The 24,633-nt window shown below is 46.8% G+C and overlaps 1 protein-coding gene across 1 annotated transcript in view; it reads left to right on the forward strand.

The window, feature by feature from the left end:
* The first annotated feature begins 3,422 nt into the window (after positions 1–3,422).
* The window catches only part of LOC137519548 (uncharacterized), a 36,751-nt gene continuing 15,540 nt past the window's right edge, over positions 3,423–24,633 (forward strand). The window contains exons 1-5 of the mRNA XM_068238526.1: positions 3,423–3,483; positions 8,764–8,924; positions 11,565–11,663; positions 12,991–14,650; positions 16,321–16,455. Of these exons, the coding sequence (XP_068094627.1) occupies positions 8,773–8,924; positions 11,565–11,663; positions 12,991–14,650; positions 16,321–16,455 (2,046 nt within the window). The 5' untranslated portion in view covers positions 3,423–3,483; positions 8,764–8,772. The remainder of the gene's footprint in view (positions 3,484–8,763; positions 8,925–11,564; positions 11,664–12,990; positions 14,651–16,320; positions 16,456–24,633) is intronic.

Genomic DNA, 24,633 nt, shown 5'->3' on the forward strand with positions numbered 1-24,633 from the left:
CAAAAACCCTCTCCGCCGACCTGATGAACCTCTGTAGTTTGTGTCTGTCGTTAACGGTGGCGCCGGCGTACCAGACCAAGATGGAGGAGCAGCGGATCGATGGTGGCAGAGTAAAAACTAGTCAGAATCTCTCGGGCCATGCCAAATTTCCTTAGTTGGCGGAGGAAGAAGAGTCTCTGCTGGGCTTTCCGCTGGATGGCAGTCATGTTGGGCTGAGGTCGCTGGAGATGGTAGTGCCCATGAGTCACCCACAGGGTACTCTGGCCACCTCAGTACCATTGATGTAAATTGGAGGAGGGGTGGGAGCAGATTTTCTAAAGTCTACGATCAGCTCCACGGCCTTGGCATTGTTGAGTACCAGCCTGTTCTCCTTGCACCAGAGGCATATTCTCTCAACCTGCTGACAGTACGACTGGATGTTGTCCTTAGTGACAAGGCCGCATATTGCGCATGTGCAGTACGCAGGGCTGTGGAGTCTGTGTTGGAGTCAGAGTCGGGGCAAATTTTGGGCACCCGGAGTCGTTGATTTCATAAACTGAGGAGTCGGATGATTTTTGTACGAAATCCACAGCACTGTGAAGTATTAGACTAAGGAGTCAGAGTCGAGGAGTCTGAGCCATTTTGGGTACCCGGTGTCGAAGTTGGAGTCGTGGTTTCATAAACTGAGGAGTCGGAGTCGGAAGATTTTTGTACCGACTCCACAGCCCTGGCAGTACGGTCGCACTTGTCTTTGGAAACACTCAGGGGCACAATTACTTTCGAAGCCTTAATGAGTACTCACGATTGCGTATTCAACCAGTCGGTCGAATAACTTAAACAGGGGGCCGGGAAGGCTCTTTCGGATCCAGAGCCTTCCCTTTACATAGTTGAGTAACTTTTATTTTCAGCCTTGCTGCAAGTGTTAATTAAAGGGTAGGTCTGAGGAGCATAAAAATAAAAAAACTACTTACCTGGGGCTTCCTCCAGCCCCTGGCAGTCTTCCTGTGCCATCACCGCAGTCCCAGTCCCCTCCGGTGCAGATGCCGACCTCGCCTGGTCGGCATCTGCTTGCACTACAGCGTGCAGCTCATGGAGTCACACGGACATCATCCAGATTGTACTGCGCAGGCGCAGAACTACTGCGTCTGCACAGTACAGTCTGGATGATGTCAGCGCGACTACCTGAGCCGCACGTTGGAGCGCAAGTGGGCCTCTTTCCCGGAAGGGCCACCAGCGGGGAGCGGAGCTGTGGCGAGGGCACAGGATGGCTGCAAGGGGCTGGAGGAAGCCCCAGGTAAGTGTGTTTTTTATTTTTATTCTTCTTGGATGGTTCCTTTAAAGGAAGCATCAAGCAATAAATAGAAAATGCTATATACTTACCAGGGACTTCCTCCAGCCCCTGGCAGGCAATATGTCTCGCCGCAGCTCCGGTGTCCTGGGATCCCCTCTGTTGGAGATGCTGACCTCCCCAGGTCGGCATCTACTGCGCCTGCATGAGAGCTGCCCGTGGTCATGCTGACGTGGTTCAGAGCGTACTGCGCCGGGGGGAAACTACTGTGTCTGTGCAGAACACTCCACCCCACGTGAGCACGACAGAGAGCGGCTCTAGTGCAGGCGCAGTAGATGCCGATTTGGTGAGGTTGGCATCTCCAACAGTGGGGATACCGGGACACCGGAGCTGCGGCGAGGGACATATCGCCTGCCAGGGGCTGGAGGAAGCCCCGGGTAAGTAGACCTCATTTTATATTTATTGTCTGATGTTTCCTTTAAAGCGGGAACTGAAGTTCATTTAAAAACAAATCGTTTCACTTACCTGGAGCTACCCCAAGCCCCCAGCAGCCATCCTGTCTCGCGCCGATCCTCCTTTCTCCCACCGCCAGCTACTTCCGGTTTCTCCGCCAGGCCACTGCGCCTGCGCGACTCTGGCCACGTGTATCCTTCTTCGCGTTCCAGTCCGCAATAGCGCTATTGCAGACGGGAACGCGTAAAAAGGATACACTTGGCAGGACTGCGCAGGCCTCGACTTACAAGTCGAGGAACAAAACGGAGCGGCAGCGGGAGAACAGAGGATGGTGAAGGACAGGCGCAGGACAGGACGGCTGCAGGGGCTTGTGAAACTGTTTTAAAATGAACTTCAGCTCCAACTTTAAGCCTAAAAAAAAGTTTAAGTTACCTGGAGCTTCTTGCAGCCGCTACAGACGCCATGTGCCTGCGCCGTCCTTCCGTGGCCCTCCCTGAAATGCTGGCATTGTGGCCAGTTGGAGGATACTGAAAAAGCGACCTACAAAGCTCTCCATAATCTCTCTCCCCGGTACATATCCTCACTAATCTCCAGATACAAACCCAATCGCAATCTCAGATCGGCACATGATCTTCTGCTGTCCTCCTCTAGAATCAACTCCTCACATTCACGTTTACAAGACTTCGCACGCGCTTCACCCCTCCTCTGGAATGCCCTCCCACAACACATCCGTCACTCGCCAACCTTTGATACCTTTAAACGCTCTCTAAAAACACACTTGTTCCGACAAGCATATGCTCTACCTTAGGCCACTTCCCTTTGTACTAAGACCAAATTGCACTCCTACTAGGTATCCTAAAACACACAGCCTCTATATATTTGTTGTATACTACCCCTCCTCTTGTTTCCTGCCATTCCCTTTAGATTGTAAGCTCGCAAGGGCAGGGCTCTCTCCCCCTTTTGTGTCTTGGTAACCATTATATATTTTATTCATCATGTTACTTTTATCAATGTCATTACCAATTCTATATTTTGTATCATTCTTTGTATTTTGTCACTAATTATGTATCTTGTATATTGGTGTACACCATTGTCTGTATTATGTACCCCATGTTTGTTTCTTACTTTGTACAGCGCCACGGAATATGTTGGCGCTTTAAATCAATAATAATAATGCGTATTCCTGAGCTGCAAATACCACAATTGTGCTCCAGTTGTCATGTACACCACATGTTTTATTTTAAATAATTTTACTCGGTTCAGATCATTCGCTAAAAATAGCACCGTTATTGGCCACCTTTTGAGTTTTTGTTGAACTCCAGAGGACAGTTGGTATCTCAAACACAAAAAAGTTGCCAGGTGGTTTGGGAAGTATTGTTGTATTTTAGGAGGGTGCAGAATGATTAGTTAGATTACTTGGGTGTTGCTCTGGAATAATATCAATCCTTTTCTTTTACCTTTTTACTGTTGACAACCCTAAACGACTCCTGACCTCCTGACCTCGGGACAACTGTGATTCACAAGTAAGTTTTGTCAGTTGGGACATCAAACAGAGAGTCGCCCGCACTATTCTCCCGCACACAGCCAGGCGCTGCTCTGCCGCCATCTAGCGGCGCCGAACGGGTACAGCAGCCCTGCGATCATTATTTACTCCAGCTTAGGATTCAACGCGAGACTGCAACTCCCATGCAGGCTGCAGCTCTCCCCCGGTGACATCAGAGCCTGGACATGGCTGGGATACACTGCAGAAGAGCGACGAGCCTGTAAGCAGCACCCAGTGCCACCCCAGGCCTGGCAGCAGAGAGCAGGACTGGCATCCTGGCAGCAGAGAGGGGGAGAGGGGAGGCTCTGATAGGAGGAGGGGTGCCTGGGGCAGGAGAGAATGCAGGAATGCTGGGCATGTGTACAGCAGGGCCTCACACAGCCACATCCAGCATGGCTCTCAGATGTGACTCTCTGCTGGGCTGTCAGTTTACAGATCAGGGCCCCCCTGCATTGTCTATATGTGTGCTACTGAGCACCCGGTGATGGCTGCACAGTGTGTTTACAAGGCATTGGGGCTGGGAGTGGGTGGAGACCTGGGATAGACGCTTGCAATCTTCATAAAAGCATAGTAACTGTATCTATAGGCTGGTATAGTGCAGGTACCTCAGTGCGGTGTGTACAAGTCAGCGACGACTGTATGCCAGGCAAGGGACCTACAACTCTCAGGTACCTCAGTGCGGTGTGTGTGTCCAGGTCAGCGGTGACTGTATGCCAGGCAAGGGACCTACAACTCTCAGGTACCTTAGTGTGGTGTGTGTGTGTCCGGGTCAGCGACGGCTGCATGCCAGGCAGAAGACCTACAACTCTCAGGTACCTCAGTGTGGTGTGTGTACAGGTCAGCGGCGACTGCATGCCAGGCAAGGGACCTGCAACTCCTAGGTACCTCAGCGCAGTGTATGTACAGGTCAGCGGCGACTGTATGCCAGGCAAGGGATTTACAACTCTCAGGTACCTCAGTGTGGTGTGTGTCCAGGTCAGCGGCGACTGTATGCCAGGCAAGTGGCCTACAACTCTCAGGTACCTCAGTGCAGTGTGTGTCCGGGTCCGCGACGACTGTATGCCAGGCAAGGGACCTACAACTCTCAGGTACCTCAGTGCGGTGTGTGTCCAGGTCAGCGGCGACTGTATGCCAGGCAGAGGACCTACAACTCGCAGGTACCTCAGTGCGGTGTGTGTCCTAGTCAGCAACAACTGTATGCCAGGCAAGAGACCTACAACTTGCAGATACCTCAATGCGGTGTGTGTCTGGGTCAGCGGTGACTGTATGCCAGGCAAAGGACCTACAACTCTCAGGTACCTCAGTGTGGTGTGTGTCCGGGTCAGCGACGGCTGCATGCCAGGCAGAGGACCTACAACTCTCAGGTACCTCAGTGCGGTGTGTGTCTGGGTCAGCGGTGACTGTATGCCAGGCAAGGGACCTACAACTCTCAGGTACCTCAGTGTGGTGTGTGTGTCCGGGTCAGCGATGACTGCATGCCAGGCAAGGGACCTGCAACTGTCAGGTACCTCAGTGTGGTGTGTGTCCGGGTCAGCGATGACTGCATGCCAGGCAAAGGACCTACAACTCTCAGGTACCTCAGTGTGGTGTGTGTCCGGGTCAGCGATGACTGCATGCCAGGCAAAGGACCTACAACTCTCAGGTACCTTAGTGTGGTGTGTGTGTCCGGGTCAGCAGCGACTGTATGCCAGGCAAGGGACCTGCAACTCCTAGGTACCTCAGCGCAGTGTGTGTACAGGTCAGCGGCGACTGTATGCCAGGCAAGTGACCTACAACTCTCAGGTACCTCAGTGTGGTGTGTGTCCGGGTCCGCGACGACTGTATGCCAGGCAAGGGACCTACAACTTGCACGTACCTCAATGTGGTGTGTGTCTAGGTCAGCGGCGACTGTATGCCAGGCAAGGGACCTGCAACTCGCAGGTACCTCAGTGCGGTGTGTGTCCAGGGCAGTGTCGACTGTATGCCAGGCAAGGAACCTGCAACTCGCAGGTACCTCAGTGCTGTGTGTGTCTGGGTCAGCGGCGACTGTATGCCAGGCAAGGGACCTACAACTCTCAGGTACCTTAGCGCAGTGTGTGTACAGGTCAGCGGCGACTGTATGCCAGGCACGGGACCTACAACTGTCAGGTACCTCAGTGCGGTGTGTGTTCGGGTCAGCGGCGACTGTATGCCAGGCAAGGGACCTACAACTCGTTTGTACCTCAGTGCGGTGTGTGTGTGTCCGGGTCAGAGACGACTGCATGCCAGGCAAGGGACCTGCAACTCTGCAGAGGGATCGCTGCAATTTTTCCATAGGGTTAGAGGTATATTTCCAATCTGGTATGCACAGAATAATCATCTAAGGCGACTTTGAGGAATTGCTATAGATTGTTGGAAGATTTATTGAATTGCTCTTGATTGTAGTCAGGTTTGTCGAATTGTTAATAATCTGAGGTTTCTGAAGTTTGTTGAATTGCTCTAAATCATAGGTGTGTGTGTGTGTGTGTGTGTGTGTGTGCGTGCGTGCGTGCGTGCGTGCGTGCGTGCGTGCGTGTGTGTGTTAGCTAATAATTGTGGGCAAGTTTGGAAAATTAATGACAATTGTGGGTAAGTTTTGTAAATAGCTGATAGTCGTGGGCAAGGTTAGTAAATTACTGATAATCATGGGCAAGTTTGGGAAATCGCTAATAATCGTGGGCAAGTTTAGTAAATAGCTCATAGTCGTGGGCATGTTTGTGAAATTGCTGATAATCGTGGGCAAGTTTGGGGAAATCGCTGATAATCGTGAGCAGGTTTGTGAAAATACTGATAATCGTGGGTAAGTTGAGGAAATTGCTGATAATTGTGGGCAAGTTTAGTAAATTACTGATAGTCGTGGGCAAGTTTGTGGAATTGCTGATATTCATAGGCAAGTTTGGGAAATCGCCGATAATCGTGGGCAAGTTTGGGAAATTCGCTGATAATTGTGGGCAAGTTTGGGAAATTTGCTGATAATCGTGGGCAAGTTTGTGGGATTGCTGATAATCGTGGGCAAGTTTGTGGAATTGCTGATAATCGTGGGCAAGTTTTGTGGAATTGCTGATAATCGTGGGCAAGTTTGTGGAATTGCTGATAATCGTGGGCAAGTTTGTGGAATTGCTGATAATTGTGGGCAAGTTTGTGGAATTGCTGATAATTGTGGGCAAGTTTGTGGAATTGCTGATAATCGTGGGCAAGTTTGTGGAATTGCTGATAATTGTGGGCAAGTTTGTGGAATTGCTGATAATTGTGGGCAAGTTTGTGGAATTGCTGATAATCGTGGGCAAGTTTGTGGAATTGCTGATAATCGTGGGCAAGTTTGTGGAATTGCTGATAATCGTGGGCAAGTTTATGGAATTGCTGATAATCGTGGGCAAGTTTGTGGAATTGCTGATAATTGTGGGCAAGTTTGTGGAATTGCTGATAATTGTGGGCAAGTTTGCGATTCATAGGCGAGTTTGTTGAATGACTGATTTACAGAAGATTTGTGGGACTGGAATCCGGTGGAGAATTTAACTGATCGGGCAAACGAATGTATTGAATATTTGCAGAACCTTATGAACTGGCTTCTGATTGCTTAATTTGATTTGAAAATTAATGCGCAATTTCATTTTTTCTATTTTATTTCTCAAGATTGTTCAGAATTGTATTTATTTTCTGCTGAAGTTGCCCTGGCATATTACAAACGTGTATGAGAAGTTTCATTAGGGTTGTGTGTGTTCGCGCTCGCCCGTTTACGCTTGTTGGCAGTGGAGCCGCTAAGGCTCCTTTTCCACTTGCGCACTCGCAAACGTGTTTGCGCTTGCAAAAGCTCTGTTTTCCGCTTCACACGATTGCGATGCGGGTGTGAAACGCAGTCACGGCAATAATCGTGCAGCACTATGATTGCGTTCCGGGAAAAATCAAAACGCGTTAATGGAAAAAGTGCATCGCGTTTTACATGTAAATCACGGTGCACTAGCAATCTCCAAAACGCCAGCGATCCGCTTTTTTAAGCAGCTATTGGAAAACGGCCCTAAGCAGCTACATGCTTCAGCTTCTGAGTGAATGAGCCCCAATAAGCTATCTTCCGCTTGTCTGCTCTCTTGTTACCAGTGGAAGAACATGTCTCCTGGTACCTAATATTTGCCCGAGGGCTGTGAGGTGAAATGACCAGTTCCTCATCGGTTTATCAAGATCAGCCAGTTCATCCGAGTCTTGACCTCATGGCTGCCGCCGGCCACACCCGACAGTTGGTTAAATCTCAGTCTCTGGTAGTTAAACGGCTTGGGGCCCAGTCACACCCTTGCATTGCTGGTGGCCCTGCAATTTACAAAAAATGCACATCGGTAGCATTGCAGAGCCGACCCCATGTCACATGACCTGGGGTAAACACATGCAGCAGTGCGTTCTGGGTACACAATACATTAGTGCACCCATCACACAGTGCTCTCTGTCTGTTTGTTGTCTCCACGTCCGTCTGTTGTCAGCTGTGCTCAAGCCCTTATGCTGGGAACATATGATGCAATTTCCTGTCTGATCGAAGTCACTGGTGGAAGTTTTCTCTGTAAGGGGAGCTCAGTTCTGTTTGTTTGCAATAGAGCTCCTGAATTTAAAGGGCACTTGAAACGAGAGGGATATGGAGGTTGCCATATTTATTTCTTCTTAAAGTGTATCCGAGAAACTTTTACTCATTGCATAATTGTGTTTCTTTCATATAATTTATAGGGCATTCCTCAAGCCAAATACTTTTTTTTTGTTTTGTTTTAATACTCTATTTCCCTATAAACTAAACAAGCCACGCCCACAGCTTCTTGAGAGAGCCTTGGCGCTCTCAGCCTTAGTAGCAAGGGCTTATGGGAGCTCAGTCTGGGCAGGAGGAGGTTACTAGCCAGAGATTTCAGAGGCAGAGGGGAGGAGGGAGGAGGAGAGGGGACTGAATTTACACACAGGCAAGCTGATAGCATCTCCAGCCCTCAGCCTGTGACAATGTAACAAACAGAACATGGCTGCCCTCATTGTATTACAGGAATAAATAATCATAAACTGTTTACTCAGCAATTCTAGCTGCAAACAGCTTCAACAATCTAAACTTTAGATAAGATATATAGCCAAGTTACTTGTTATATTTAATTTTTCATCTCGGATCTGCTTTAAACAATACGAGTTGCCTGGCTGTGCTGTTGGTCCTCTGCCTCTAATACTTTTAGCCATAAACCCCGAACAAGCATGTAGATCAGGTTCTTGTGACTGAAGTCAGACTGGATTAGCTGCATGCTTGTTTCAGGTGTGTGATTCAGACACTTCTGCAGCCAAAGAGACCAGCAGAACAGCCAGGCAGCTGGTATTGTTTAAAAGGAAATAAATATGGCAACCTCCATTTGCCTCACATTCTGGGTTCCCCTTTAAAACACCTTGAGAACTCTGATTAAACAGGCTGCAGAGTTTAGTTTCCTCTGCAGTAACGAGAGAGGCCGGTCTGTGAGTTGTCCAGTGAGTCATTTCCTGTCTCCTTTCTTCTCAGGTGGGCTGCATGATTCCAAGCATGGACAATCCGCTTCTGTCCCACCTGGTGAATGGGATTTCCGGTGCTGTGCCAGCCCCCCAGTCCAAGCTGTACAGCAGCTGGTCTGTGTGTGACGAAGAGACGAAAGCCCCCTCCATAACCGACTGCCTGGACAAAAGGTAATCTCATAACCGACTCCATAACTGACTGCCTGGACAAAAGGTAATCTCATAACTGACTCCATAACCAGGGCTGTGGAGTCGGTCCAAAAATCCACCGACTCCTCGACTCCGACTCCTCTAATTTGCATATTACAATTTTGTTGATTAACAGTATGTAACGTGAAATTCGTCTCTTAACTGCCAACGCTTAGGAATTTTACAAGACAACTGACGTGAGAAGGATATGTAGACTACTATATTTATTCCCTTTAGACTAAAACTAGTCCTTGGTAAGAGTACTTGTAGAAGGTACAAACCGGAACAAAGAACATCTATCAGGCCCTAGGCAATGTAAGTGTGGGTACATGTAAGAGTGATGTGCAGGTACTCTGCAGGGGAATGAGGAGATTCTTCCTCTATTACACATTCTTCATGTACAATCTGAACAAGGTTTATGGGTGACAGACAACACCTCTGTGTTCAATGTGCACAACATTCTCAGTGCATTCCCTGCAGCTCTGTGGGGAGTGCATATGTAGAGTATAGTACTACTGTGTAACAAAGTAAACCTGAGACAGATGAAATTAAAGTTTTATACATACCTGGGGCTTCCTCCAGCCCCTTTCAGGCTAATCAGTCCCTCGCTGTCCTCCTCCGCCACCTGGATCTTCTGCTATGAGTCCAGGTACTTGAGCCAGTCTGGCGCAGTGCGCATGCACACACTCCGCCACGGGAGCGTACTACACCTGCGCAGCACTATTGCGCAGGTGCAGAATGCTCCTGGCTGTGGGAGCGGCACGTGGCCGGACTGGCTGAATTACCGGGACTCATAGCAGAAGATCCAGGTGGTGGAGGGGGACAGCGAGGGATTGATTAGCCTGAAGGGGGTTGGAAGAAGCCCCAGGTATGTATAACGCTTCTTTTCATCTGTCTCAGGTACCCTTTAATTCGTAGTCACCAAACTAAATTTTAACAACATATCAAATTATTTGATTTCATGAGCAAAGGGAGTGCATACATTTGCATAAATCAGCATCAGTGCAGAATTATTTCCATCTCATTGACCATCTCTATTAGTGACACAGCTACACATCAGGCTTTATACTTACAGCATAGACGTTATTTAGTATATATAAGAGATTCCTGTGTACACATTATATATACTGTACAGTCACAATCAGATATGTATATCTGACTTTAAAAATATGGGGACTGCTTTATTGAAGCAGCACAAGTAACTCATTTTGATTGGTTTATTTCATTTTTGTGGACTGAGCACAGCTATTACTGTATATATACTGTGTATATACATTATTTTTAATGACTATTATCTGAGAAATAGAACATTTTATCATATTTTCTATTTTAATTACAGTTACAAATTCATTAGGAGTCAGAGTCGGTGCATTTTTTTGCCAACTCAGACTCCGACTCCAGGCACCCAAAATTGCTCCGACTCCACAGCCCTGTCCATAACTGACTGCCTGGAGAAAAGGTAACCTCATAACTGACTCCATAACCGACTGCCTGGAGAAAGGGTAATCTCTAACTGTCTTCATAGCTAACTGCCTGGAGAAAATGTAACCCCATAAATGACTGGCTGGAGAAAAGGTAATCTCATAACTGACTCCATAATTGACTAGAGAAAAGATAATGTCATAACTGACCAGTCCCATCTTCTGTGACACTCGACAATTTAGCTTCCCTCCAAAGCCCACCGAATCCCGGTGACAATATCATGTAGGAAGACAACATTTGTATGTTCTCTCCGTGTCTGCGTGGGTTTCCTCCGGGCACTCCGGTTTCCTCCCACATTCCAAAAACATACAGATAAGTTAATTGGCTACCCCTAAAAATTGGCCCTAGACTACAGTACTTACACTACATAATATAGACATATGGCAATGGTAGGGATTAGATTGTGAGCTCCTTTGAGGGACAGTTAGTGACAAGACAATATATATATATATATATATATATATATATATATATATACACACACTGTACAGCGCTGCGTAATATGTCGGCGCTATATAAATACTAAATAATAATAATGGGAAATCGCGAGCCCACAATAGTGTTGTATGTTCAGATTATGTAAAGTGAAGCATTTTGTATGTAATAATGCTCACGAAAAGGGGGTCACCACTAAGGCAACCACTGTATAGGGAAGTGGGAAGCTTAAACCTGACCCCACTCAGGTTAAAGCAGGATTGTCTGCCATAAAATCAAATTCCATTTACCCACGGCTCTGTGTTTATTATGTAGTCCACATCCTGACCCTGCATTGCCAGCATTCCAGTATAATCATAAATGTTTCTGCTGGAATGAATCCTATCTCAGTCAGCCTAGCTCTGTTCTGGTACAGTGCTGACACTATGGGGTGGGGGTGTAGATACTGGGGGGGGGGGGGGGGCGACACCATGGACTGGGGGGCACACTATGGGGTGGGGGTGTAGACACTGGGGGGGGGGTGACACTATGGACTGGGGGGTACACTATGGGGTGTGGGTGTAGACATGGGTGGGGCACACTATGGGGTGGGGGTGTAGACTCTGGGGAGGTTATCGACTGTCTGTTTTCTGCTAGTTCATTAACATCTGTATCATGATTTAACTCCTCCCACTGACATGAATGGTTTGTCTCTTTCCTGTAAAGTTCCCTGTTCTCGATCCCAGAATCGGAAAAACGTACAGATGTGTTCGGAGTGATGCCGGGGCTCCCGGACAATAATAAGATTGACGCTGTGACAGACTGGTAAGCGCTTGTAATATTTCCTCACACACTTTAATCGACTGAAGTGTTTTGCAGTCAGATTCCATTCATTCTAATGGTGTCATTCTCATTAAACACACCTGAAGTGAGAGAGATATGGGGGCTGCCATCATTATTTTCTTTTACGCAATGCCAGTTGCCTGGCCGTCTTGCTGCTTTTCTGCCTCTAACACCTTCAGCCATAGACCCTGAACAAGCATGCAGCAGATCAGGTGTTTCTGACATTATTGTCAGATCTGACAAGACTACCTGCATGCTTGTTCCTGGTGTGATTCAGACACTACTGCAGCCAAATAGATCAGCAGGGCTGCCAGGCAACTGGTATTGTCTAACAGGATATGAGTATGGCAGCCTCCATATTCTTCTCACTTCAGTTATCTTTTAAACAATACTAATTGCCTGGCAGTCCTACTGCTCCTCTGCCACTAACACTTTCAGCCATAGACCATGAACAAGCATATGCAGATCAGGTGCTCTGACTGAGGTCTGAATGAATTAGCTGCACGTTTGTTTTATTATCATTATTATTTATATAGCGCTGACATCTTCCGCAGCGCTGTACAGAGTATATTGTCTTGTCCCGTGACTGTCCCTCAGAGGAGCTCACAATCTAATCCCTACCATAGGCCTGTGTCTATATCGTATATGTATCGTAGTCTAGGGCCAAAATCATTTATTTACATTCCTCTTAACCTCCCTGGCAGTATGATTATTCCCAGAATTTAGTAAACGTAGTGCAATTTTTTTGCACACTTTCAGACCCTAAAAACAGAGAAAAAAAATAAAGTAAAATAAAAAATGACACCGCAGTGCAGCGCTGCAGTTCTCCCTCCGTCCTCCGGGTGGCATTGTAACCCTGTAGTGAGATTGTCATCTGTCATCATAATGACAGATGGCGATCTCACCAGAGGAATCCAGAGCCTCCGAGGAGCAGAAGAAGAATGGTTGCTGGCGTCTTGACCCCGGGGGAGGTGAGTTGAAACCCCCACTGCACACTATACTCTGCACAGACCTTCTGGCAGCTACCACGAGTCATGCTCGGGGTTACTGCTCTGAGCTGTGGTTTTCTGACTTGGGGTTACCGCCAGGGAGGTTAATCATTAGTTTATAGTATGCTGATTGGTCCATTTCCAAGATGCGTACAGTTTGCAATAACTTTGCATGCAAGCTAGAATTATAAGCATCTCATTGTCCATGACTGCTGTTCGCACACACCTTACGATATGACTGAGAAGTGCACCTCTCTTGGAGTGACAGTAATTATAGAAAAGGCCTAATATGCTGTTTTGTATCCTTGTTTCCTCTCCAGGGAGTCCTTGTCTAGGCTTTTTCCTCCATTATGGGCTTCAAGTGACCATCAGGACCTCTCAGACTATCTTCCCGGCATCCTTCCAGGAAATGTTGATTTCTCCCAAGTTATCAACTCCCCTCCGTACCAGGAGCCGGCAAGAAAGTTACCGGACATGGAGAGCCTGCAGAGAGGGTTTGAGGACATGGGCTTGCTGGACTCATGGGTGACCAGACCTGGTGCCTGCAGCCCACAGCTGGAAGATGTATTCCAAGACCTTTACCTTGAGAATCAAGTATTGGATGGGACTTCCTCCTTCCAGCCCATTGAAGGGCCCAACCAATCCCTCGACAGCTACGTCAAATTTAGCGGGAGAGACCCTGGAAGCAAAACCTCCAACGTTTGTCTCAATACGCAGAAGAGGACAAAAGATTACTCTGGCTTACATAGGCCTACGTGGAAGAATGACAAGGGCAGAGGAAAGTTTAGTAGAAGTAGTCCCACTGGTCAGACCAACTACACGACACCGGGTGCGAGAGAAGCATGGGGTAAAGAAATGTATCCAAAATCTTCCAACGATTTCTCTCCTCTGAGCATAAAGCCGCCAGCCTTTCACTTCAATCAGCCGTTTTCAAAAAATCACGGTTTCCAACCTATGGCACAAAAGTCGCCATACAAAGAAGGGACGGAAAACATCTACAGCAGCTTTCCGAAAGTCGGTAATTTTGAATGCCGTGACAACATCTCTCCGCATGTCCAGAAGGAGTCCTATGCAAAGTCTCCCATTCCTATGAACCCAAACGAAGGCTTTCCAGCTGCTGGCCAGGGTCACCGATGGTTAGATAGCGAATCTTTAGGGCCTCCCAAAACGGCAACTAGCCCTTTGCCGTCTCCTGCAAGTTCCTCCTTGTCCGATGGGTCTCCAACGCACTGTCCGGGTTTTTTCTCTCAGCCCTCTTTGCCGCCGTCTTCTAAAGAAGGTTCCTTGAATGGAACGGCCAACCAGGTTTCGTTCTCCAGTTTTGTAGATGAAAATCAGAGACGCAACAAAAGCTTTAGCCGCACGTCTCCCAATAAGGAAGGGATGTATCGAAACATGACGCCTAGTTTTCCAGCCAACTGGTCACCCCCTCAGCAGGTCCACGGACATGGGAATTCAGACAGGCTTCACAAACTGTCCAAAAGAGCAAACCCACAAAATAACGGTAACGCAGAAAGGAAAGGACGGAGAACGTGGAACGTGCCACAAGGCAATGCCAGACCGACCCCGCCTCCCTGCAGCCCTTTCCCGCGGAAACAGGAGCCCAACCTGGGCACCATGTCCGACTTCATCAACACCTCCTTCCTGCCCCCTTTTTCATTAATGTCCGACCTGAAGCAGCCCCCGAATTTTCCTCCCTTTAACCCGCCGGTGTTCTCTCCGCCTACCAACATGCCTTTCCCGCCTCCTTTCCCGTTTTCTGACCTCATCGATCTCTTTCATTACGAAGACGTCAACCAGATCCATCCTTTCATCAGTGACTTGTTTTGTGGCGAAATCCCCCCGCCGTACTTTCCATTCCAAGCCCCCTTCAACAGATACCGACCCGCGAAGAACCGCAGCGGGCCGGCCAATGAGCTTCACTTACAACTTGAGGAATGCTGTGAACAATGGCGAGCTCTGGAGAAGGAAAGGAAGAGGGTAAGGAAATGTCATTGTAGCCTTGTTGTCTTATAGAGAAACCAGCAGCTCTGGATACAAATATGGCACACAAGGGCAAAACAGAGTGGTGTACATGGCTCCACCCACTGACCTGAAGAATGGGCGTGTCATTTCAGATAAGGGGAAAGTGATTAACAGCAGTTACTTTCTCTTTTTAAAGGACAACTGAAGTGAGAAGAGTATGGAGGCTGCCATATTTATTTACTTTTAAACAACACCAGTTGCCTGGCAACCCTGCTGATCTATTTGGCTGCAGTAGTGTCTGAATCACACCAGAAACAAGCATGCAGCTAATCTTGTCAGATCTGACAATAATGTCAGAAACACCTGATCTGCTGCATGCTTGTTCAGGGGCTATAACTGAAAGGGAACCCGAGAAGGATATGGATTTTTCCTTTTAAACTTATTCCAGTTGCCTGACTCTCCTGCTGATCCTGTGTCTCTAATACTTTTAGCCACAGCCCCTCAACAAGCATGCAGATCAGGTGCTCTGACTGAAGTCAGACTGTATTAGCTGCATGCTTGTTTCAGGGTTGTGACTCGGACACTACTGAAGCCAAATAGATCAGCAGGATGCCAGGCAACTGGTATTGTTTAAAAGGAAACATCCATATCCCTCTCAGTTAAGGTTCCCTTGAAAGTGTTAGGCCACATACACATCTTGCAAAGATTTCTGTCTGATGGGGAGTTCAGCTCCATAGAACAGACTGTGTAGAGTATGGCTCTTATACTACATGGAAGGGTGTACAATTGGTCTGTGATCTTTCATTTTCCAAAGACTATAGTCTGATGTGTGTATGAGCCTTTAGAGGCAGAGGATCAGCAGGACAGCCAGGCAACTGGTATTGCTTAAAAGGAACTAAATATGGCAGCCTCCATATTTCTCTCGTTACTTGTCCTAAAGGGGACATGACCTCTTGCACAGGACAAAAGGAAATCATAGAAATGCACCCTGTATGTATTTAGAGAGTTTAGCCTGTTTAATTTCCCCTTATCTGTACTGCCATGGCAGATGAGGCAGATAAGCTCATTTGAAAGCACAGGATGTTAACAATATGTCTGCTCCCATAAATCAGGAAGTAGAAACATTGTAGATTTATTGCAGGATTTGTATCGGCTGTAACAAAGAAATGTTTTTGTTTATAGGTTATTATGCTGTTGCGTCTCTTTTAGAGCAGAGAGAAGTTCTGAGTTCAGGTCCACTTTAAAGTGGACCTGAACTGATGCACAGGACAGAAGGAAAACACAGAGAAATGCACCCTGTATATATTTAGAGAGTTTGGGCTGTCTAATACACTCTCATTTGTGTCCAGTCATCACTGTCATTTGATTTCTCAGCTGTGTCAGCTGGCTGCCATGGCAGAGCTGCCAATTTGTAAACACCGGATGTTAACCCTTCTCATGCTTCCATGAAAGCAGGAAGTAGACACACTGCAGATACTGCAGATATTTTGCAGGATTTGTATTAGCTGTAACGAAGAAATGTTTTTCTCTAAAGGTTATTATGCTGTTGCTTATCTTTTAGAGCAGAGAGGAAGTTGTGAGTTCAGGTCCGCTTTATTACCTGGTTTGATGTGGGCGGATCCGTATTTGTAAAGTGACCCTGTCCTGTCTGTACATAACCCCCGGCGTTCTGTTCTCTCGCACAGACTGAAGCAGAGCTCATCCGCCATTTCCCCGGAAACCGACCTTCCAGCTCCTACAGCTCCACGATCCCGAGACTTCCAGCCAACCCGTCGCGAGTGGACCGCCTGGTGGTGGATCAGTTCCGGGAGCAAGCCAGAGTAAGACCGCCCGGATATCTCTCTGCTATTGCCAGGGAGGGGCAATGAGAGGCAGATTACTCAGTGTTGATGATACTGGGCTCTATTCTCAAAGATGAAAAAACACCGCAAAATATTACCGAAAAATTTCCGCCAGCGGTAAACTCCGCATTATTTCCACATTCACTAATATTTTCTGCATGTTTTCCGCATGCGGGAAAAAAGATGCATAAACAGCCATTAAGGGCTCGTTCCCACTATCGCGAATCCGCATGCCTCCAATGCATGCGGATTCGCGCATGTAATGTGAGTGGATGGGGCTGTTTCCACTCCTGCGGTGGCGTTGTGCGTTTTTTGTTGCGGAGAAAAAACGCACAAAAGAGGCAACGATTTCGCCTGCGTCGGGAATCCGTGCGAATCGCCGCTAATGTATTTAATAGTAAAAACGCATGCGGTTTTTACATGCGTTTTTACCCGCGATTTCGCGTGCGATTTTGCACCTTTTCCAATTTTATTTTGCCCTGGCAGTGTCATGGTTAATTTCGCATGGCGAAATCGCAGGTGAAAACGCATGTGGAAACGCATCCGCATGCGTTTTTACAAGCGTCGGAATGCGGCCGAAATCGCGTCGCAACAGTGGGAACGAGCCCTCAACGTGCGGAAAACATGCGGTAAAAAGGTCGCATGAAAAAGTGTTTAAAGAAAAAATGTCAAAATCCAGCAAGCACAGCCTCCAGACTTCAGTAACCTCCTTGCCGGTCTACTTCTCGCCGGCAAGGAGGCAGCGCAGCACTTTTTTTTTAATTTTTTTTTTTAAATCATATAGCGAGCCCAAGGCTCGCTACATGATAGCCGCTGAGCGGCGGCATCCCCCCACCCATTCCGATCGCCTTCGGCGATCAGAGTATGCATGAAATCCCGTTGAGAACGGGATTTCCTGCAGGGCTTCCCCGGTCAGCATGGCGACCGGGCGGGATGACGTCATAGACATCGGGACGTCACAGGGAATCCCGATCCACCCCTCCGCGCTGCCTGGCACTGATTGGCCAGGCTGCGCGGGGAGGGGGGGGGGGATCGGCGACGAGCGGCGGCGATCAAATGTTACAAGCAGCTAACAAAAAAAAAATTATGCAAATCGGCCCGGCGGGGCCTGAGAAATCCTCCTGCGCAGGTTACCCCGAGCTGAGGTCGGGATAACCGGCAAGGAGGTTAAAGTCAATGGGATGCGGAATATAGCACCTACTACTTGTAGGTGATAAAAGATCGGTAAATAACGACGAAATGATGCGACTGAACAGTTTTGAGAATTGATTTTTTTTTTTGACAAATACCGACTTTTGCGGAAATTTTTCCGCATGAATTCCGCATTTTTACCGCACTTTTTCCGCATGTGGAAAAAACATGCGGAACATTTTGAGAATGTGAACTTGACGGTGTTTTGGTCGCAAACTTCCCGCATGTACTTTACCGCATGCGGGAAGTCTTTGCGAATAGAGCCCAATGTGATGCAAATGTATCCAGTTTGGAAATGTTCCAATCAAATATAGCAGCTGCAGCTTTTGATTGGTGCATGCATTTACATAAATGAGGAATTATTTGCATCTTACTGACTAGTGCTACGTACACACATGCGACAACGATCGTTCGTTGAGAATGACGAACGAACTTTTAATTGATGAAAGAACGACCTAAGTAAAGTTAGTTTTAAAAGGTGTGTAACGATCTGATCGTTAGAAAGAACGTTACATCACGTAAAGCAACTATTGCGCCTGCGCATAAAAATGAGAAGTTTCATGGAGAAATTGTGAAATGCGCATGTCAAGCCTAGTACGAACGACCGTTTCCAACGATGTACTACTTTTGCAAACGATCGTCGTTGGTTAAAATCCGCCGAGACAGAACTTTCTTTTGTAGCGATTTGGCTCGTTCGTCGTTTGCCTTAATAGTCGGTGGTTCGTTTTTTGTAACGATCGTCGTTGGTAAAGATCGGGGAACGATCGTTACAAACGACTATAGTCGCATGTGTGTACGCACCTTAGGGCTGTGGAGTCGGAGTTGAGGATTCGGGGAGATTTTGGGTAGCTGGAGTCTGAGTTGGATGATTTTTGTACCGACTCCACAGCCCTGTTACTGACCATCCCCAGCTATCTTATACCAGATCATATGCTTTTTGCACGCAAAAAAATAATATTCACAGTTAACAAAAATAGAAGTTTGATTTTTTTTTTTTTTTTGTTTAAATCCTCTTTGGGTCAATTCTATAAAGTCGCTGAGCACTTTGTGCAAGCAGGTACTGCTGTTCCTAATACAGGCAGCCCTCTACTTACAAATGGCTTCCATTCTGGGAGATTGTTTGTAAGATGAGATTGTCTGTATGTTGAGTCATGTGTTAAGACAAGATAAGACACAGAACATTTATATTGCGCTTTCTTCCTGGGGGACTCAAAGTGCCAGAGCTGCAGCAACTAGGGAGCGCTATGTAGGCAGTAGCAGTGTTAGGCCAGAGCTGCAGCCACTAGAGAGCGCTATGTAGGCAGTAGCTGTGTTAGGCCAGAGCTGCAGCCACTAGGGAGCGCTATGTAGGCAGTAGCAGTGTTAGGCCAGAGCTGCAGCCACTAGAGAGCGCTATGTAGGCAGTAGCTGTGTTAGGCCAGAGCTGCAGCCACTAGGGAGCGCTATGTAGGCAGTAGCAGTGTTAGGCCAGAGCTGCAGCCACTAGGGAGCGCTATGTAGGCAGTAGCAGTGTTAGGCCAGAGCTGCAGCCACTAGGGAGCGCTATGTAGGCAGTAGAGTGTTAGGCCAGAGCTGCAGCCACTAGGGGGAGCTCTATAGGCAGTAGCAGTGTTAGGTCAGAGCTGCAGCCACTAGGGGGCGCTATGTAGGCAGTAGCAGTGTTAGGCCAGAGCTGCAGCCACTAGGGAGCGCTCTATAGGCAGTAGCAGTGTTAAGCCAGAGCTGCAGCCACTAGGGAGCGCTATGTAGGCAGTAGCAGTATTCGGCTTTGTTCACATTATAAATCCCAGCACTATCACAAGCGCTGAGTGATTTATAGAGGTTTGCTTTTCCCTGCGCTTTGTGCTTAGTAAAGCACTTTTGTAACATCAGTCAGGAAGTGAACTCTTTGACCCAGAAATGAATAAATACATTGTATTTATTCATAAAAAGCAAGAAGTTTTAAATCAGGATGATACCATTTATTGGCTAACTAAAAATGAATAAAAATAAGCTTGCTTATTTTTATTCATTTTTAGTTAGCCAATAAATGGTATCATCCTGATTTAAAACTTACGTACATTTTAAAACTTACGTACATTTTTACGCATTCCCGACAGTGCAGGAAGATTAATGCATACATTTTTACGCGTTAGTGGTGCCATGCGTAAAAATGTATGCGTTAATCTTCCTGCACTGTCGGGAATGCGTAAAAATGTACGCATGCGGCCCGCCGACCTCCGAGGTCGGCAAGCTGCCAGCGGGGGACTGGAGCAGCAGTGAGTGACTACGAGGGCACAGGACGGCTGCATGGGGCTGGTAGAAGCAGAACTAGCTGGTGGCGGGGGACTGGAGCAGCAGTGAGTGACTACGAGGGCACAGGATGGCTGCATGGGGCTGGTAGAAGCCCCAGGTAAGGGAAACTCATTTTTTTTTTGTGTGAACCTTCCCTTTAAAGGGAACCTTAACTGAACGGGGGGTAAAGAGTTTCCCTTACCTGGGGCTATTACCAGCCCCCTGCAGCAGTCCTGTGCCCTCGGAGCCGCTCTGGAATCCTCCGGTCCCCCGCTGTCACTTAGTTTCGTTTTTGACGACTCATCAGTCGGCCGGCCGCCATGCATATTATTGGACGCATTCCCTACTGTAATTAGCGCTGTTATGGACCGCAACGCATACAAAATTACGCGTTGCCGCATTCTGCACGCGTAGATATGTGGCAACGCGTATCTTTGTACGCGTTGCGGTCCGCAATAGCGCTAATTGCAGTAGGGAATGCGTCCAATAATACGCATGGCGGCCGGCCGACTGGTGAGTCGTCAAAAACGAAACTGACAGCGGGGGACCGGAGGATTCCAGAGCGGCTCCGAGGGCACAGGACTGCTGCAGGGGAGTGGTAATAGCCCCAGGTAAGTGAAACTCTTTACCCCCCGTTCAGTTAAGGTTCCCTTTAACCAGTACAATATCCAGCCACTAATAAACATGGTGGAACATAGAAATATGATTTACTTTCGGACAATTCTCGATTCAAAGAATTGTTTTTTATTCACCCAATCACTTGTTCCAGTGGCGGTCTCCATGGCGGTGGCGACGTCATGTGACATGCTGTTACATAACGACAGCATGTCTCATGATGCTGCCGTTGCCATGGAGATCGTCGCTGGATTTGAGTGATTGGATGAGTTCTTTGTGTTGCGTGCTGCAAGCAACTTTAACCACTTCACCTCCCTTGCTACGCTTATCTACTCCCCACAAAACTTTACTTGAAGCTCAGGGGAGTAGATAGGCGTACTTGTGGTAAACAGTGTGCTGTATGCCCAATAAGCTATCTGATTATGTATATGGGGTATCATTTTAACCGTGACAAGTGAGAGAATAGATTTTGTGTTGTTTGACAACTGAGGGCTAAGTCATGTGATTTTTTTTTTACCGGAAAACTGAATGAAAAGCAATAAAACTGTTATTTTCATGTACTCTATACCCCTAAATAAATACGTGTAAAAAAACAAAACAAAAGTGACAGCATTGAAAAGAGAATACACAGTTACCTTAGGGACTTAGCTTTTAAAATATGTATGCCATGAGAGTGTATTACTGTTAATCATGAAGATAAGGGCTTTTATTTACTGATAGAGTACAATGAGAAAACAAAAAACACAAACCAGAAACTAATATATTATCGCCATACATTGCACTAGGAACATTATTTAAATGTTGAGATAACCAGGACAAATTAGCAAATACAATGTGTGGGTTTTACCTATGGTAACATTGTTTATTTGAAAACTATAGTGCATGGAAATGGAGAAATAGTGTATTTTTTCTTTTTTTTTCTCATATTTCCCTTTAAAATGCACAGATAATAGCATAATTACTGAAAGCAAATCTCACCCTCACAAAGCATAATTTGTGGCAAAAAAAAAAACAAGATATAGATCATTTACATCTGATGAGTAGCAATAAAGTTATTGGTGAATGAATGGGAGGAGCGCTGAAATGTGAAAATTGCTCTGGTTTTTAAGCAAAAAACCCTGTGGTGCTGAAGTGGTTAAAAGGATGGCGGGAGGGAGAGGATGGAGAGCAATCCCCTTTGTGTGTTTTTTACATAAAGACAACTTTGTTTGTTTGTGAAATGCTGTAACTTAAGTCATTTGTAAGTAGTGGACTGTCGTGTAGCAGCAGTGCAATTTCATCAAGCAGGCATAGCTTATAGGGGAACTGTAGTGAAAAGAACTTAAAGAAAATCTGTAACTAAAAAAAGTTCCCCTGGGGAGTACTCACCTCGGGTGGGGGAAGTCTCCGGGTCCTATTGAGGCTTCCCCCGTCCTCCTCGGTCCCACGGCGGCGGCGATAAAGCTCCCCAAACGGCAGGGATGTAAATACTTACCTTCCCAGCTCCAGCGCAGGATCAGTATCGGCTCTCCGCTCGGAGATAGGCGGAAATAGCCGATAGCTGTCGGTCCACTCTACTGTGCAGGCGCAAGTCTCCTGCGCAGTAAAGTGGACCTGACAGAGATTGGCTATTCCCGAGTGGAGAGCCACAACAGCGCCACCTGCTGGAGCCAGAAAAGGTAAATATTGCACAGCCTGACAAATTGTCGGCTGTGCGTTCCAGGGGCTGCAGCAAGACCGCCGTGGGACACAGGAGGACGGGGGAAGCCTCGATAGGACCCTGAGGCTTCCCCCTACCGAGGTGAGTACTCCCCAGGGGAACTTTTTTCGTTACAGAGTCTCTTTAACAAGTAAAATTGCTTATTTCTTTACAATATTCATTTATAGATTATTTAGTCAGTGTTTGCCCATTGTCAAATATTTCCTCACCTACATTTACATGCTGACATTTATCACAGACGGCAACATCTTTAGTCCTGTCAGGTGCAGCTCTGCAGAATGTTTGTTTCTGAGAATTCCGAAGCCAGTAGAATTAACACCTGGAATCCCAGAATGCTCTGCATAGCTAAACAGCCTAGGCTAAGTACCAGTGGGATGGTGGGGCTACATAATTTACAGCAATACAGTGGGGTGCGAAAGTTTGGGCAACCTTGTTAATTGTCATGATTTTCCTGTATAAATAGTTGGTTGTTACGATAAAAAATGTCCATTAAATATAACATATAGGAGACACACACAGTGATATTTGAGAAGTGAAATTAGGTTTATTGGATTTACAGAAAGTGCACAATAATTGTTTAAACAAAATTAAGCAGCTGCATAAATTTGGGCACCACAAAAAAAATGAAATCAATATTTAGTAGATCCTCCTTTTGCAGAAATTACAGCCTCTAAATGCTTCCTGTAGGTTCCAATGAGAGTCTGGATTCTGCTTCAAGGTATTTTGGACCATTCCTCTTTACAAAACATCTCTAGTTCATTCAGGTTTGATGGCTTCCGAGCATGGACAGCTCTCTTTAACTCACACCACAGATTTTCAATTACGGTATATTCAGGTCTGGGGACTGAGATGGCCATTCCAGAACGTTGTACTTGTTCCTCTGCATGAATGCCTTAGTGGATTTTGAGAAGAGTTTAGGGTCGTTGTCTTGTTGAAAGATCCAGCCCCGGCGCAGCTTCCGCTTTGTCACTGATTCCTGGACATTGGTCTCCAGAATCTGCTGATACTGAGTGGAATCCATGCGTCCCTCAACTTTGCCAAGATTCCCAGTCCCTGCACTGGCCACACAGCCCCACAGCATGATGGAACCACCATCATATTTTACTGTAGGTAGCAGGCGTTTTTCTTGGAATGCTGTGTTGTTTTGCCTCCATACATAACGCCCCTTGTTATGCCCAAATAACTAAATTTTAGTTTCACCAGTCCACAGCACCTTATTCCAAAATGAAGCTGGCTTGTTCAAATGTGCTTTAGCATACCTCAAGCGGCTCTGTTTGTGCCGTGGGCGAAGAAAAGTCCTTCTCTGCATCACTCTTGCATACAACATCTCCTTGTGTAAAATGTGCCACATGGTTGAACGATGCACAGTGACTCCATCTGCAGCAAGATGATGTTGTAGGTCTTTGGTGCTGTTCTGTGGGTTGACTCTTACTGTTCTCACTGTTTGTCGCTTCCTTTTATCCGAGATTTTTCTTGGTCTGCCACTTCGAGCCTTAACTTGAACTGAGCCTGTGATCTTCCATTTCCTCAATATGTTCCTAACTGTGGTAGACAGCTGAAATCTCTGAGACACCTTTCTGTATCCTTCCCCTAAGCCATGATGGTGAACAGTCTTTGTCTTCAGGTCATTTGAGAGTTGTTTTGAGACCCCCAAGTTAGTACTCTACTCTTCAGACAAAATTCAAAGAGAAACTTACAATTGACCCCCTTAAATACTTTTTCTCATAATTGGATTCACCTGTGTATGTAGGTCAGGGGTCACTGAGCTTACCAAGCCAATTTGAGTTCCAATAATTAGTTCTATAGGTTTTGGAACCAATAAAATGACAAGAGTGCCCAAATTTATGCACCTGCCTAATTTTGTTTAAACAATTATTGCACACTTTCTGCAAATGCAATAAACTTCATTTCACTTCTCAAATATCACTGTGTGTGTCTCCTATATGATATGTTTAACTGACATCTTTTATCGTAACAACCAACGATTTATACAGGAAAATCATGACAATTAACAATGTCGCCCAAACGTTCGCATCCCACTGTATATATAGAAAGTGTTTCTGATGTTGAAAACAGGATACCGTATTTTTCGGAATATAAGACGCACTTTTTCTTCCCCAAAAATGAGGGGGAAAAGTGGGTGCGTCTTATATTCCAAAGATGCAGTAAATGTGGCCCCGGAATATACTTACCGGATCCTGTCGCCGCGATCCTCTCCCCCTCGTCTGGCTCTCTTCATCCCAGGACGTCTTGTCAGTCACTGTGAAGGTCTTCAGAGCCCCAGCTGCCCGCGCTCCTCTTCGCTGCGGTCTTCGTATAGACTGCAGCCTTGCGGTATACATGTGCTGCCGCCGCCATCCTTCCTAGTTACGGCGTCC

Source organism: Hyperolius riggenbachi, chromosome 5, assembly GCF_040937935.1.
Source record: "Hyperolius riggenbachi isolate aHypRig1 chromosome 5, aHypRig1.pri, whole genome shotgun sequence".
NCBI lineage: Eukaryota > Metazoa > Chordata > Amphibia > Anura > Hyperoliidae > Hyperolius > Hyperolius riggenbachi.